The 14,362-nt window shown below is 43.2% G+C and overlaps 1 protein-coding gene and 1 long non-coding RNA gene across 4 annotated transcripts in view; one reads left to right on the plus strand and one right to left on the minus strand.

Moving 5' to 3' along the window:
- Positions 1-8,257: 8,257 nt before the first annotated feature.
- On the plus strand, positions 8,258-12,678 carry LOC114016462 (uncharacterized). The gene is made up of 2 exons (XR_003560906.2): positions 8,258-8,352; positions 9,724-12,678. It is a non-coding gene; the product is annotated as an uncharacterized LOC114016462 (long non-coding RNA).
- PPP1R12A (protein phosphatase 1 regulatory subunit 12A) overlaps positions 12,213-14,362 on the minus strand; it is a 121,966-nt gene continuing 119,816 nt past the window's right edge. For all 3 annotated transcript variants that reach the window (XM_055712123.1, XM_055712122.1, XM_055712121.1), the window contains one exon: positions 12,213-14,358. In XM_055712123.1, coding sequence (XP_055568098.1) covers positions 14,272-14,358 — 87 coding nt within the window. In that variant the 3' untranslated portion in view covers positions 12,213-14,271. The remainder of the gene's footprint in view (positions 14,359-14,362) is intronic.

Raw genomic sequence — 14,362 nt, forward strand, 5'->3', positions numbered from 1 at the left:
AGCTGGCCAAAAAAATGAGGTTTTACTCATTTACATAAGAGTCAGATGAGAAAGTCATTACTTAGAGTATGTTGTGTATATGGAGACATACAGCAATGTATTTTAGGTCTTGGGATAGCCTGGGTTCTCCATTACTCCAGGTCTCCCAGCTGTGCCCTGGGCCCCTCCCTGTGGCAGTCCTTACCAACTAGCAAGGTTTAGATGTGCTCACTCCACATCTTATCTGCCCACCTTTCTTACCTGGAGGAGGTACCGTTGCCAGGCTTTAGCTGCATCTACCATTGCAGTGGATATTTTTTTCTCTAATCTATAAAAAACATTGTGGGGGTTTTTTAGTGTAAAAAAGGCTTTGTGTTCCTTACAGTCTGTTATATATTAACAGAAGTTATGTTGTGGTGAGTGAGGTTGGGCTTAAGTGCCCAATACAAAAATGCTGACTGTCAGATGTTTGCATCTCAATAAGGTTGTCTGTGCTGGAGAGCTTTCAGGGATAAAGTCCCCAAATAGTTTTAAGTATCACACTGCATGTTTTCCTCTGCTCCAATGCAGAACAGCTTAATAGCTTGCAAACATTTTTAGAACAGCACTTTTTTTCTTACTGAAAAGATCTTCAGGATATTTTTAAGGCCTAGAAATGCAATTCATTTTATTGGCTATGTTTTAAGCTGGCATAATGACAAGGGTCCCTAAGCTTTAAGATACCATTTTTTATATATTCAGCATTATGGAATGAGACTCTTCCTTAGAGGTAGATTACCACTGGGTTTGAATAGGATAATCTTGATCTCCTTTGCCAGGCAAAGACCAAATGCTTCGGTTTTCAATTCAGAATAAAAACCATCATTTATTCTTAAAATCTTGAGGGAATGAAGTGCTTTTTGGGGTTGGGCAGTTCAAAGGTGGTTCCTTTGTAAAGGGTTGCAAGTTGTTTAAGATTTTTGTAATTTCTTCTAGAGATTCAACCAAATTATCCAACCTTATTAAGGTTCTGCATACAGATTTATCTGAGCCATAATCTTTTCTGAAGTGGCAGTTTTCAAGGGCTGGAAAATTAAATAGTGAACACAACATATTATTGGCTGGGGAAATTCAGGACAACATCCAAATTCCTTCCCAATGTCTGTTTGCATCTTACTGTCATGCTCTGAGCTTAGCGAATATTTGTTATACCCACTGGTGCTGGTATGCTCCCCACTGAAACATTCTTCCCTCTCAGCCTCTTCAGCATCTCTGGAAGCTCTCCCCAGAGCCTCTGTTAACATGACTTTATTTGCCTGCGTCTTTCTCAAACACACATACTCTTCCTTCTGCTCTGGACTTCACCCCGCCTCTGCCTGTATTACTTGAACTTCCATGAAACTGTTTCATTTAGTGCACCTATCTACCGCTTCTCATATCTGATCCCCTTTGAAGTCCATTCCATCAGTATTCTTCATGTTTCGTCTCCCAATAGACTTTTTCAGTGACATACTTGTTCCGCCTGCTTTATCATTTCTGCTTTATCAAACTAGGTTTATTAAGCTTGCTGCAGTGCTGTGCCATTACATCTTCCCCTCTCTGCTGCTTTGAATTTCACCTACTGGATAATCCTTACACCCATCACTGTACGCCAACTAACCTGCCTACCTACTTAGTTCTGCAGTATTCTTCTAAAAATGCTGTTGCTTAAAATTGCTGTGACTCAGTGGAATCTTACTGCTACCTCTTCATAGAAATACCTGTTCCTCTTTCCATCTGTAACATTTCAAAAACTTCTCTTTAAACCTTTCACATTAAATCTCGTACTATAACTTCCGTCCAATCTTCCTGTAACATCCTCACTTACATTCCATGACGTTTCTACTGTCAAGTCTCCCCCTAAAAGTAAAATAAACCTCATAGTACCACTGTTCCTCTTGACTCCTCCTTTTAGCCTTTTCTTACTAAAGCTTTCCAAGCCAATGCTCTGCTGTCCTGCAGCAATACTTCTCTCTCCAGCCACTCGTGCTGCTTTAGACCATATGCCTATGATGAGACAAAACCTAGTGCAACATACTTTACAGGTGTCTTCCTCTTTGCACTCTTCTGTTATTGCCAGTTCTATCGCTGATAGAACATCTAACACCTCCGTCAGAGGCGGTCAAGAGTTTAAAAAAGTAGGTGGTTCTCTGCAGTCTTGACCGTTGGCCTCTTTCCCATGAGTTCAGAAGATTCATTTGTAGAGGATCTCAGTGAAGGCATGAAGCTGTGAAGGGTAACATGGAGGTGCTGGTAGTCTCACTTCTGGACAGTGAAGTGATTGCATTTTTTTTCTCTAACCAACTTCCTTTTTTAAGTATGTAGAATGAGTTTTTATTTCTGTTTACATCTGTACTGTTTACTTTTCAAATTCTCTCTTAATCTTCTGTTTATCTCTTCTTACCTACCAAATTCTGTTACCCCTTGGTCTTGGTTGTTTTTGCATTTTTGTCTAAATGCGGACAAACCGCTATCCTTTGCAATTTAATACTGCTTTCTGCTACAGCTGAGTTATGCATACTATCTAAATCTGAGAGGCTTAGCCTATTGGCATGGATTTTTATTTCTTCCACTTTCTTCCAGAAATTAATTTTTTATTTTTTTTTCCCCGCACTGGAGCTTGGTGTCACAGCACTAACTTGCTGGCAAGGTTTTCCTCTGTAAGGTTCTAACAACTAATTATGTTCTAATCACTGTAGTCAGTGGTTTAACTGCATTACTTTCTTATGACTTGTGCTTGCAAACATACAAATCCGACAATCCCACTTTTACTGAAATACCAATTTTATCCTATTTACTTTGCTACTGAATTGAATGCTTAAACCTTTTTTTTCAAGTGCCAGGGCCCAATTTGAAATCTTGCATGTAAATACAACAGAGCTTTGTGAAGTAGCTGGATTTCTCAGGAGGTATTAGCATTCAAGATCAGTCCTAGAATCCATCTTCTAGGCTGGTTTCTGCATGTGTTTTACTATTCTTGAGCTCTGCTATCATTTGACCAAGAATAATGATGTAGTTTCATAGAACTGGTTTGGTTTGGCAGAGAAACTAATACTGTTTCTTGCAGCAAAGTTCATTCATCTAGCTGACTGAGGATTGCAGTGTGAAAAGGTAAAACCCCCAAACTTACAGGGAGAAGTTTGCTTGATTTTTTCAAGTATTTATTCTTACAGTATGAGAAATTAATGCAGAGATTGCCATCTGTCTCCAGCTGACTGTTGTTGGATAAGAATGACGGTGGGGATGGAACAGTTTCAGTATCTGTGCAGATGACTTCAGAGGCGTGATGAGAACATCTTCTGCCTCAGTTCACAATCTCACTCTGTAAGATGGTCTGTTGCTGCTTCTTGTGTTCTGAGCCATATGAGGGTACAGAGCAGTGGCTCCTCTTGCTACTCTTTGCTATTTGTGATGAAGTTCAATCAGCATAGCTGTGAAACAGTTCATTGAGCAACCATGCTACCTCTTTTTCTGTCCACACAGGTACTCTCTAGGGCCAGATTTGAGCAGTGAACGCGGTGAGTAAGCCCTAGAGCAACTTGTTGAGGAGCAGGGATGAAAAACAGACATGGAGTCAAAATTTTACACAGTGAAGAATAGGAAGGCAGAGAAAAATTGATACTGACAAGCCTCACAGTGCTTGGGGGAAGAAGGGAGGAAAGGACAGTGCTGTAAGGCAGGCTATAAATATGCCTTGAGGGCCAGTTTGCAAAAGGCAAAGAAGCAAATCCCCTGATAGGGAGTTAGTAGGGCCAGGATATGATCACCTTACAAAAGAAGCACTTGGAGGAGACAGTTTTTCCATTATGGTCTGTGCTTTTGTGTTCACTGTGAAGAACCTTAGGGAGCATCTCACAGCAGAGCTTTTTATTATGGAGGATCCATCAAAATAAAAGTATTGGAACGAAACACAACAAATTGAGAAAGTGAAAAATAAAAAATCGCCAAACTGAGTGGCAGCAATAAAGTAGTAGATGGAATTCAGCGTAGATAAATGTCAAGTGAAGTGACTTACGCTGGGAAAAATTTTCTAAGGTAAGATACCACCTAGACGTACTTGAGCAGCACTGTTTCTGTCAAACTAAAATGCGCCTTCAGAGTGCCTGTGCTTTCCTGCAATAAGAATACCAGGGGGTGTAACACAGAGGCATTGGATTTGGCCATATGCTGGTTTATTAGCCCAGCTCCGCACCTGCCCTTTTGGGAAGGAGCCGCTTTCAGAGTAGAGGTGCTCTGCTCTCCATGCATTCCTCCACGAGAGAGCTCATGTAGTCTTACAGACGTAAGGTAGCCTTGGGTGTTTTCTGGGGCCTGTCTTTGTGCCGCATTGACCTCTAGACTCCTGAGTTCCTGAGGATACCCTAGGTGGGCTGCCACCATCTTATCTAGTGGGGGAGCCGCCAGGTTACCAAGCTGTCGTGCCTTCTAAGATACTATGAGCTTGGTAATGAAGAGCTGACTGTACCTATCCGTATGACAGAAATAACATTGTAAGTTTAAGTTACCCATATAAGATAACAAGTTATCTGAATACCACCACCTTTGTTGCTTTTCATGGTACATTTCCAGCACCTACGGAGCCTATTCATTCTTCTTAAAGACAGTCTCCTCTGACCATATGCCTAGGCAATGCTTTTAGCCATAGGGTTTAGTTTTAGGTAGTCCTGCAAGGAGCAGGGGGTTGGACTTGATGATCCTTAGGGGTCCCTTCCATCCCAAGGTATTACATGATTCTATGATTCCATGACCTCTGTACAGCTAACTCATTATAAGTTTAAAGACTGTTGAACAGATTTTGGTCCACAGCAAAGACAATGTGGTTCCTGTCTTTCTGTATCTCCAAACGTAAGCACGAAAATGAATCATTAGGAACCAAATCCAGTGGTTACTGGCTCTCTGCCAGTCTGTCTTGTTGGTACTGGCTACAATTCATAACCCTTCAGGGCTGTTGTGTCATTGTAGGTTTTTTGGTTTGGGTTTTTTTTAATTAACAGTCCTCTAGCTCCTAAGAATTATTTTGATTTTTTGAAGAACCGATACAAAGTCAGTAAAAATTAATTAGGTCTTTTGATTCTCACTGTGTATTGCTCGGTTAAACTGTTATACTGCATCCTTTGGATCCAACCTCATGCAGGTGATGAGCTAGCTGCACACAGTAGAAAAGTGCAGTGGGCACAGAACTGTGCCCCAAAAGAATCATTGTTAGGGCTGACAGATCTCCTCAGAGAGCTGACTAAGAAACTTGGCCTTCACTGAAATGCAGTAGATGATGCATGCAGAATTTAGTGTGATGGCTTTTTACAATGCTTTGTTTGAGCTATCTGTTCATTTGGCGATTCTTTCTCTCCTGCACTGCAGTATTTCTACAGCCTACTGTGTTTCATATGACGGACTATAACGAAGTTGCCTTGTAAAAGGAATCAGGCAGATATTTCAGGAATTTAGTACTGGTTATTAGTAGCGCTCATCTGGAGGTGTCCAAAACAAACACAAACAGCAATCAATCAATGGCAGTGACATATCAGTGAGTGTAAGCAGAGGAGGGGGAAGCACTTAGAAGAGTTTAGTCACTGTGTATGAAGCCAAACAGACTACAAAGGGAGATAATAGCTTAAATAACATGAAAATTAAAACATATTTCCTATTAAAATTATGTTGATGTTTTATATTATGAAACATATTTCAATGATACATACCATGTGGCAAACATCTAGGATAAAAGCTTGGGACTGAGTTTTTGCATGACCAATTGGAACAAAATGCATGTGCCTATATTGTAATGATTTTATATCAACAAATATAGATGATGTTTAAAAACAACTATTGTGTTTTGCTCACAATACACATTATTTGCCATTTCAAGGTGAAAACTGCCAAGGTATTTAGGATGACAAGCTTTAAATACATAATAAAAAGAAGTTTTAAGTTAAAAAGTTACTTGAAAAAGGACAAGCTCCGTCCTTCCTCCTGCCCCACCAGCAAATCCACAGCCAATGCTCAATTTATAGTATTTATTCCCCAATTAGGCATTAGAACCCAACAGGCATCCCCTTATGCATTTGCTTTATTGCTGGACACTCAAAAAGTGTTGAAAGGAAATTAAGAAACAGCGAATGGCAGTTAGCCTGCAAACACCTTGGTGGGTTGAAAACAAGGGAAGAAGTGTGAGACCTTTCACTGCTTTCGACCTGAAAGTGCTTGGAGGTATGGAGGAGAAAAATAGGAAAGGGGTTTATGAAAAACAGCGCTGATTCCTGAGGAGGGGAATAACTGGATTAAGTTAGAACAGGTGACTTGTAGAGTGTGCTTCGTTTATAGTAAAATCACCCCCTTGGATTAGAAAGAACCAAGAGTGGGTTCCACTCTTGTAGTTCTAGTAGGGAACTAAATGGCTGGGAAGAGACATTCCTACTGAAAAAAAGATCCAGTGGTCAGGAAAAGATTAACGGGGTCTTCGAAACCCTTAGGGATGTGTGCTTCTGAGGAGTTCGAGATAAGGCAGTGTGAGGAAAGCGGGTGCAGGAGGAGAGTAACAGAGGTGGAGGAAGATCATGAAAGGTGTGGAGGCTGCTGGAGTTGTGGAGAGAGGCACTGTGGACAGTAGACAGACGATACAACTGCAGAACAAGTAGCTCAGGAAGAAGCCGCCAGCGGTGAGGTCTGAAGGGTGAGTGAAACAGGAGAGAGAAGCAGCAAATGAATAGAAAATGCAAGAAGCCAGGATGGGAGATGGTGTAAGGGGGCAGAAGTAGGCAGCAAGTACCAGAAGGACTGAACGAGAAGTGCTGGGAACAATGTCCAAGGAGGATCTTGGTGATCTGGGTGGCACACAGGAGCAGCTGAGGACTGACAGCTGAGAGGAGCAGGAGACAGGAGAGGCTGTTCTCTCCGGCAGCTGTGGCATGTTGGTAAGCTTGTAGTGACTTGTTAGTAGAATATGAAGGGAGTTCTTGCACTCGGTGTCTGCATGAAGCAATTCTGAGTGCCACTCCCCAGACACCAAGAAATTCAGAGAGTGCTCGAGGTCCCAGGGAGGTGGCTTCCAGGCCCTTTGGGTTACTGTGGCTATCACCAGGGATAACAGCGAACGTAATTAGACCTCAAGTCCCTCTCTTACACAGAAAATAATTATATGTGGTGGCTTGGAAGCCGGAGCAGAACCCTATCCATGCAGAGCTGAGGAGAAAAGTCGAGGGGACAAAGAAGGTGGGTGCCCGTGGTGTGCTGCACGTGCTTGCACGGCAATGAACAGGAAGGTGAGCCTGAAGGGGACAGAGGACCTTGCAGCGTGCAGAGCACTCCAGTTACACGGCCAAGCAACCCCCTTTCACAGTAATCATGCTGAAAGGGGGTTGACCAAGAAGGAGTTAACCAGTGTTTTGGCAGTGCCGTGCTGCTGTGAACCGCCGCCTTGACAACTTTTGATACGGAGGATTATTGTTTTTATTTTTTTTTGCTGTTCCTCTCTCTCAGCTGTAGCAGAGCTGCCCGGCGGTGCTTGCGAAGTGCCTGCTCCCAGTCTGGAAGTGCCGCGCAGGCCAGGGGAGCGCTCCCCGTGCAGCGGGTCCCTGCCTGCGCTCTCTGACGGGCCGGGCCGGGGCCGGGGCCCGCAGCCCCCCCGGCCAGGCCCCCGGTGGGATGCGGCTCAGCTCACCAGCCAGTCGCAGCTCTCTGCCATTCCCAGGGCGTTACATCGTGCGGCTCCCGTCGCTGGCTTTCGGCAAAATACGCTTGAAAGCAGTCTGCCGCGTTCAGGTGAACGTGCACCCCTTGCGTCTGAATTCATTTCAGATCGCTGTTCTCTGCCGCGCTTCATCTGTCTGCTGGAACCGGCTGGTCGTCACGGCGGAGGGAGGCAGCGTTTCCCCGAGTCGCTGTGGTTTGAGCCCTGCTACGGGCTGCTCTCGGGGGAGAAGGGGGCCCGGGAGGGCCGTGCGGGCCGTGCCGCCCCCCAGCCGCACGCCGCGCCGGGGCCGTGCCTGGCTGCCGGGCCCTGCAGCGCGGCGGTGGCGGCCCCGCGAAGCCGTCTGGTGCCACCTCCCGGTGCCACCTCAGCCGGTGTCGGCGGCGCCGGGCCGGGCCGGAGCGGGGGCCCGTGTCCCCGCCGCGGCCCCCGGCAGCGCCGCCCGCCCGCGAGCGGAGCCGCGGCCGCCCCGTGCGCGGGGCCGAGGCAGCGCAAAGCCGCCCGCAGCGCCGGCGCGCACCTCGCCAGAGCGCTGGCGTGTCGTGCAAGGGCAGCCGAGGATGAGTGCTTGGGGAACTGACTGAGCCCGATGCGGCACCGGTAGCCGCGGATGCGGTGGGAGGAAAGAACTTGAGTGTCATTCGCTGCTTTTCATGCAGCTAAAGACAGAGGTGAGCTAGTAACGGAGAATCGTGCCCGTGCTATCAGCAGTTGGTGTAAACGTGGGTTTTTATTTTTAAACAAACTAATTTTTTCATTAAATCTTCTTTCTGGGCAGTGACTGGACCGCGTAGCTAGATGTGTATTTTGTATCAGCCGATGTAAGGAAGTCACGCTCTTTGCTTCGAGAGACTTGGGGTGCAGGTCCAGGTCACCACCGCTTGCCGAAAGTGGCAGCTTTATCTTAGCTGTGATGTAGCAACTCCCTCAGAACAGGCCAGGCCTCCCCTTTTTTGAGGTAGGAACACACCACTGAAACAGGGTATAGAACATAGACAGGAACGAGGGCACTAGGGGCATTTTCTGTTTTCTTTTGGGGAGAGATGAGGGGGCAAGGGGCAGCACAGCAGCCTGCCGTGCTAGGGGTCCCACTGGAGGCGGTGCAGGCAGGTGGGATGCACAGGACAGCAAGATCTGCAGCAGCTTCTCCCCACGCTGGTTTGATAAAAGAGGAATTCAGCCCAGTGGGTCTGTCTGCTCAAAAGGTCTCTGCTGGAGCAGGTGGAGCACAGAAAGATAGTACCAAGGAAATAAACAGTTTTTTCTCATCCCCCCCCCCCCCCCCAATTGTTGGTTTGGTTTTGGTTTTTGGTTGTTGTTTTTTTTTTCTCCAGCAAATAAAATAAAGGGAAAAGACCACACTAGAAAGATAAGTTGTGCTCTTGGCTATTTCTGCTAAGCTTTAATAGGTTTGCAAAACAGAGGTGTAAAACTTGCAAGAAGGGTGAAATAATTAGACTAGGAATGTGGGGGTTTTGTCCCTGCTGTATTTATCCTTGGGCCAGATCAGAAACATAAGACGTCCAACAGGTGTTTTCAAACGAAAGAACTGAACAGTTCCTCCTTTCTCTAAAAGCCACATACTTTTCCTATCTAATCAGTAATACGAAATGGGGAGGTGCTGACACAAGCAAGAATAGCTGATGACTTCATCAGTGTGGCAGCAGCTTTCCCTTTCAAGTGCGAGCAATTTATTGTGGGTTTGGGAGGTTTTATTTTGTTTTTAATTTTGTCTTCTATGCAGGAAACTGCAGTCACCCTTAGGACTGTTCCAGTCTTACTTTAAATCTAGGCTGAGGCAGAGCACAGTACTACGTGCTATTACTCTCTAACAAGCACCAACTGCTGCTCTTGCAATCAAAACAAATGTAAAGCCAGTAACTCTAGTCACCAGCAATTTTTACTCTTATTATTAGTGGATTTGACCTAAGAACTAGAGGGAGCTTAATCACCATAGCTAGATGTTAACATTGTGTACATAACCACGAAGGGTGAAAACTTCTGAAAAACTTAAGCAAATAATTTCTTCTCTTCCCCAACAGACAGACTGGCTATTCTGACATGGGAAAACCCTGTAATTTCAGAGAGGTGACCAGTAAAACTGCAACAAAACTGTTCCAAGATTTAAAGCAGCAGGGAAAGCGACCTTCTACAATGCAGTTACGGTTGTTTCTCCATCCTCTTTGAAAACAGGCTCCTCAAAACTTTTTTGTATGGCTGTGTTGTTTTTCTTTTTTAAACTGTAAATTATGTAGTGAATTTGTGTCATGTTTTGCTGTGAGAGTTCTCTGGATTGTAGTTGGGAAATTACTTTTCACCTTTACAACATATTAACCTCTCAGTCACACAATCACAGTGTCAAAATTATCTACTGCCCACTGCAGCGTATTGTTAGAGAAGCTGAAGCTCCACTAAAAGGGAAAAGCGGTTTTCAGTGTAACTAAAGATGTGGCTGCCTACACTTTCCATGCTGGACAGGCTTGAGGCCACAGCTGCCCGGAGCCCTCGGCAGCCCTCGCCCCGCGGAGGGCTGGGTGCTCTCTGGGACCGACGGCTGTGCTGTGTTGCAGCGTGGCGCGTCTGGCTGCGCTTGTTCATGCTTCTGCCACAAAATGATGAGTAACACAAGAGACAAAAGAGCAAGTGTTCCTCGCTGGAGGAGCTGGTGTGCTACACAAGTGAGTAAAGCCTCAAAATGTCCATAAAAGAACTGAAGTGCCAGCTGTGGAGTCAAGCCACTTCCAGGCTTACCCAGATAAAGTACGAGTCAGTATCGTGATTATTTTCATAATCACTTAATTGAACAGAAATTAATACCTCCTCTGAGCAGCATTACAAGCCAGCAGCAAGCAAGGCATCATTCATGCTGCTGATAGCTTTGGGTGATTTTTCTGTGTTCAGGAGTTCAGATGCGATCAGGCCCTAACTGACTTTGGACCAGGCTTGTTCTGATGTGTCCCCTGCCTTTCTCCAGGTGAACTGTTCATTTTCTGACCTGGTGTTGGCTGTCCAAGTCTGGCATCACAGCATACTTCCTCCTCACCACCTGCTTTTCCTTGTGTAGATTTCCTGTCTACCATAATACAGATGCTTTTGGCATCAATGCAGTACCCTCACTCTCGACCATAAACCTCATGGTGAAATCAGCTAGCAGGGGTAGGAGCCTTCTTGTATGGAGCCCATTTCTGTATGATAAAGGTGAAGGAAATAATAAAAATTTCTCTTCTGACACATTATCTCCTAAAGCAGGTATCTTCAGCTGCCCAAAAGCACGCTTTTTCCCTCTTCCGTGAGATGACATGTAAATAGTTAACTCTTTCTAAAAAAGTAATGAGAGGACACTTGTTCTATGACAACGCATTTGCTCTGAAAAGACCACCAAATGGACCACAGCCAGAACTTCTGAACGGGTAGGATTAATACCCATTGGTTTAATATTAAGCTAAGCACAAACCCCAACCGAGCACGTAAGGTATTTCTAAAGAAAGGAATACTGAGACTCAGGTTTTGTACTCGGGGCTGAGGAAACAAAGGCACCACCCTACACAGTATGAATTTTAATTGTTCTTTTTGGGATCTGTCAAGGAAATAGCAAAAGCCTGAAATTAGTGTGTAGTAGGAACTAGGGAGGTCTAGAGGGAATTGTTTATGATGAGGGAGGCAAGGTGGGCAAAAAAATGAAGTACTAGCTCCCAAGTCTTTTCTTCCAGGTAACTGCTACTCTTTGGAGCCATTAAGGTCTGGGTCCTCACACAGCCACACTGCCTCTGCCCTCCCTGTGCTCTGCTGCCCCTGCCTTCCCACCTGCGGTCACTCCCCCCCCCCCAGGCTGTGGGCTCCTTCATGGCTGGCACTGGTTCTGGGCGTGCCCTTTGCCTTTTAACTCTCTAACACCAGCTGTTTCCATGCCTCCATTCGTATTTGATGTTAATTCTGGGACATAGAGATCCCTTTCCACACTGCAACAAGTGCCCCGAAAAATCTAGGTTGCTGTTCTGAATTACCGTTTAAGCCATTAGTTGCTTAAGGAAGCTCGCCAGAGCCAGCAGCCAGCAATATTTCTTGTATGCAAACTGCCTCCTAAATAGCAGGACAGTCCTCCAGTATCCGCTCTCTGTCTGTGGTAGCTGGATTTCCTGGGGATGTGTTCGATGTGCAACATGATCAGTACAATAAGACGGTGACACACGTTTAGCAATTGCTTTCTGAGATTCTGTTAATACCACATAAAAAATGGTTCTCAGGTTCTGCACACAGACAGGTTTATGTAAAATATATAAACATTTGTCCAAGTTGTTACAGATTGCATAAATACGGCATTTTTACTGTTGCATTTACAGATGTGCATGTACAATGATGTGCAAATAATCACAATTTGATTACAATCTTTGAAAGGTACTTGAACCTTGCATCCAAGTAACGCAATGAATGAAAAATGCCCACCAAAGAATTTAAATAGCAAACTTAAAACATGGTTTAAATTCGTAACAAAATTCAATGTCTTCTCAGTAAAACTTTCACACATTTAAAATAGTTTGTATTCATTTTATTTGTATATGTCAAAATACATTTTTTTTCCAAAATAGTGGGTTTTGCAACTAGTTTCATGCAGATACAAGGTCTGCTCAGTACTACCAATAAAATCAATATAGCACAGTAGCCATTCATTTTTTAGATATAAAGAATAAATAACCTAAATATAAAACACTAAAATATTAGAAACATGTATTTAATCATTCACAGGCACCCAAACTTTACCAAATATAATCCAGAATATGCCTAACTGTCTTGTAACAGAACTCAATACGTTGCAGCCATTCAATTCTTTATTTTATGTTAGCGTAAGACAATGGAAGTCCCTATCGTTCAGACCCACCTCTCATACAGTTCAATTACAATAAGATATCTCAAACTATCTGTGTACCTTTAAAATCAAGAATCCTGAGCTTGGTAGTAAGAGCATAACCTTACATCTTCAAAAAACCAATCAACAGAGAGAGGACACCATGTCTTCCTTACCAAAACATATCCCAACCCCGTAAAACTAACCCTCACCCCCCAAGTAGGCAGTAGAACACAATGACCTTTTTAAATGAAGGGGTACAAATTCACATTTAATATAGTATACAATATAATCAATAATACAATAGCTACTACAAGCTTTACAATGTACAATTTGTTTTAATGGCTGATCTGTTCAGTGGTTTTAGGCAATAAACTATGTGCCAATAGGATGTCGTATTTTGAATGGTTTAGTGAAAATATAAAAGCTGTTTCTAACAAAAGCGATCTTAAGTACTTTTCTTTGTTTTTAAAGGCCACTGAAATGTATAAAATGGTCTGACATGATGGTGTTATCAAATTGGATGCCTTCTCACATGGCAACAACAGTGCATATAAACATTAATATGAGTGTAATGGGTTATGTTTTTCAAATGATTTAGTACATTACTTTGGCTAGCACAACAGTTTTGGACAGCACTCAGATAAATACAGGTAAGTGAAATGTAGTGAAGCAGTTATATTTATGCAATTTTTTATTATGGTGAACACTATCAAATAAAAAAAATGGGAGGAAAAGATAATAAAGTATTTTATATAGTTTAGACCTTTTGTAAAGATAGGGCTCCATACAATGTACAATGCCTAAATTCTTTATACCATAAAAATTAATGAACTTTGTTAAACACACTATTCTGGAGTAGCCTAATTTGCATTAACAGACATTTGCAATAGGGAAATATATTCAAGCATGCCACGTGGTGGTCTGAAAAATCAAACCAGTACACATTTATATATACAGCATCACTCAGTACCTGCTCAAATGAACGTGACAATTACAGGATCTAACACCTTTCACTACAAACAACTTTTTTTTTTTTTAAAAAAAGTGACCAATAAAAGCAGAAAACAGGACTCCTAAAGTATTTCTAATTTCAACTGACTTTTAAAGCATTTTGTATAGGAAATAAATGCATATTGCACAAACAGTGAAAGCAAATGTTCCACCAAACATCTCTGTTCCAGGTGGTTGGACAATACAACTCTAGGTAGCTACACAAATATGTAATTTAAAAGGGTGTGTGGTCTCGGCAAATGGTAAAGCTGTGAAAACACTGTACAAGAGAATCTGGTACATGAATAATTAGAAGGGAAAAAAATAATCCAAACTTAAGATTTAAAGAAAAACTGAGTATAGAAAAAAAACCTGGGAATTGTGGCACAACAAAAACATTATTGAGTAACTGTCTTCTGTGAGAGCTGAAAGCTTTTGTTGATGTAAAAGTGTTTATGTACAACTAAGGCTTACTGGTTAAATATCTGAGGCGTATCTGGCCTTGAACACTTTCCTTATTATGCTGTAGCTGTAAACAAGATTTCTCAGTCACTTTATCTTCTCAGCAGCTGCATTTTAACAGAAACAATGATCTTTATACAAAAAAACACACAGGTAAGAGGGCGTTTGGCAGGATATCTGAAAATTACAGTCTCCAAGGGATCTTCCCACACTTTTCAGTGACTGCCACACTATGGTCCACTGGAGTTACTAGTGATGTGCAATACCGTAATTTGCTGCTGTAGTAAACCCTTTATTTGGAAAGTTTGCTTATAACTCTGATCAAGGCCCCATTTTCATCTTTTAGCCTCTGGTTGTCTGCCTTCAGGTCTGGTAGCATCTAT

Source organism: Falco cherrug, chromosome 5, assembly GCF_023634085.1.
Source record: "Falco cherrug isolate bFalChe1 chromosome 5, bFalChe1.pri, whole genome shotgun sequence".
In the NCBI taxonomy this organism is placed as follows: Eukaryota; Metazoa; Chordata; class Aves; order Falconiformes; family Falconidae; genus Falco; species Falco cherrug.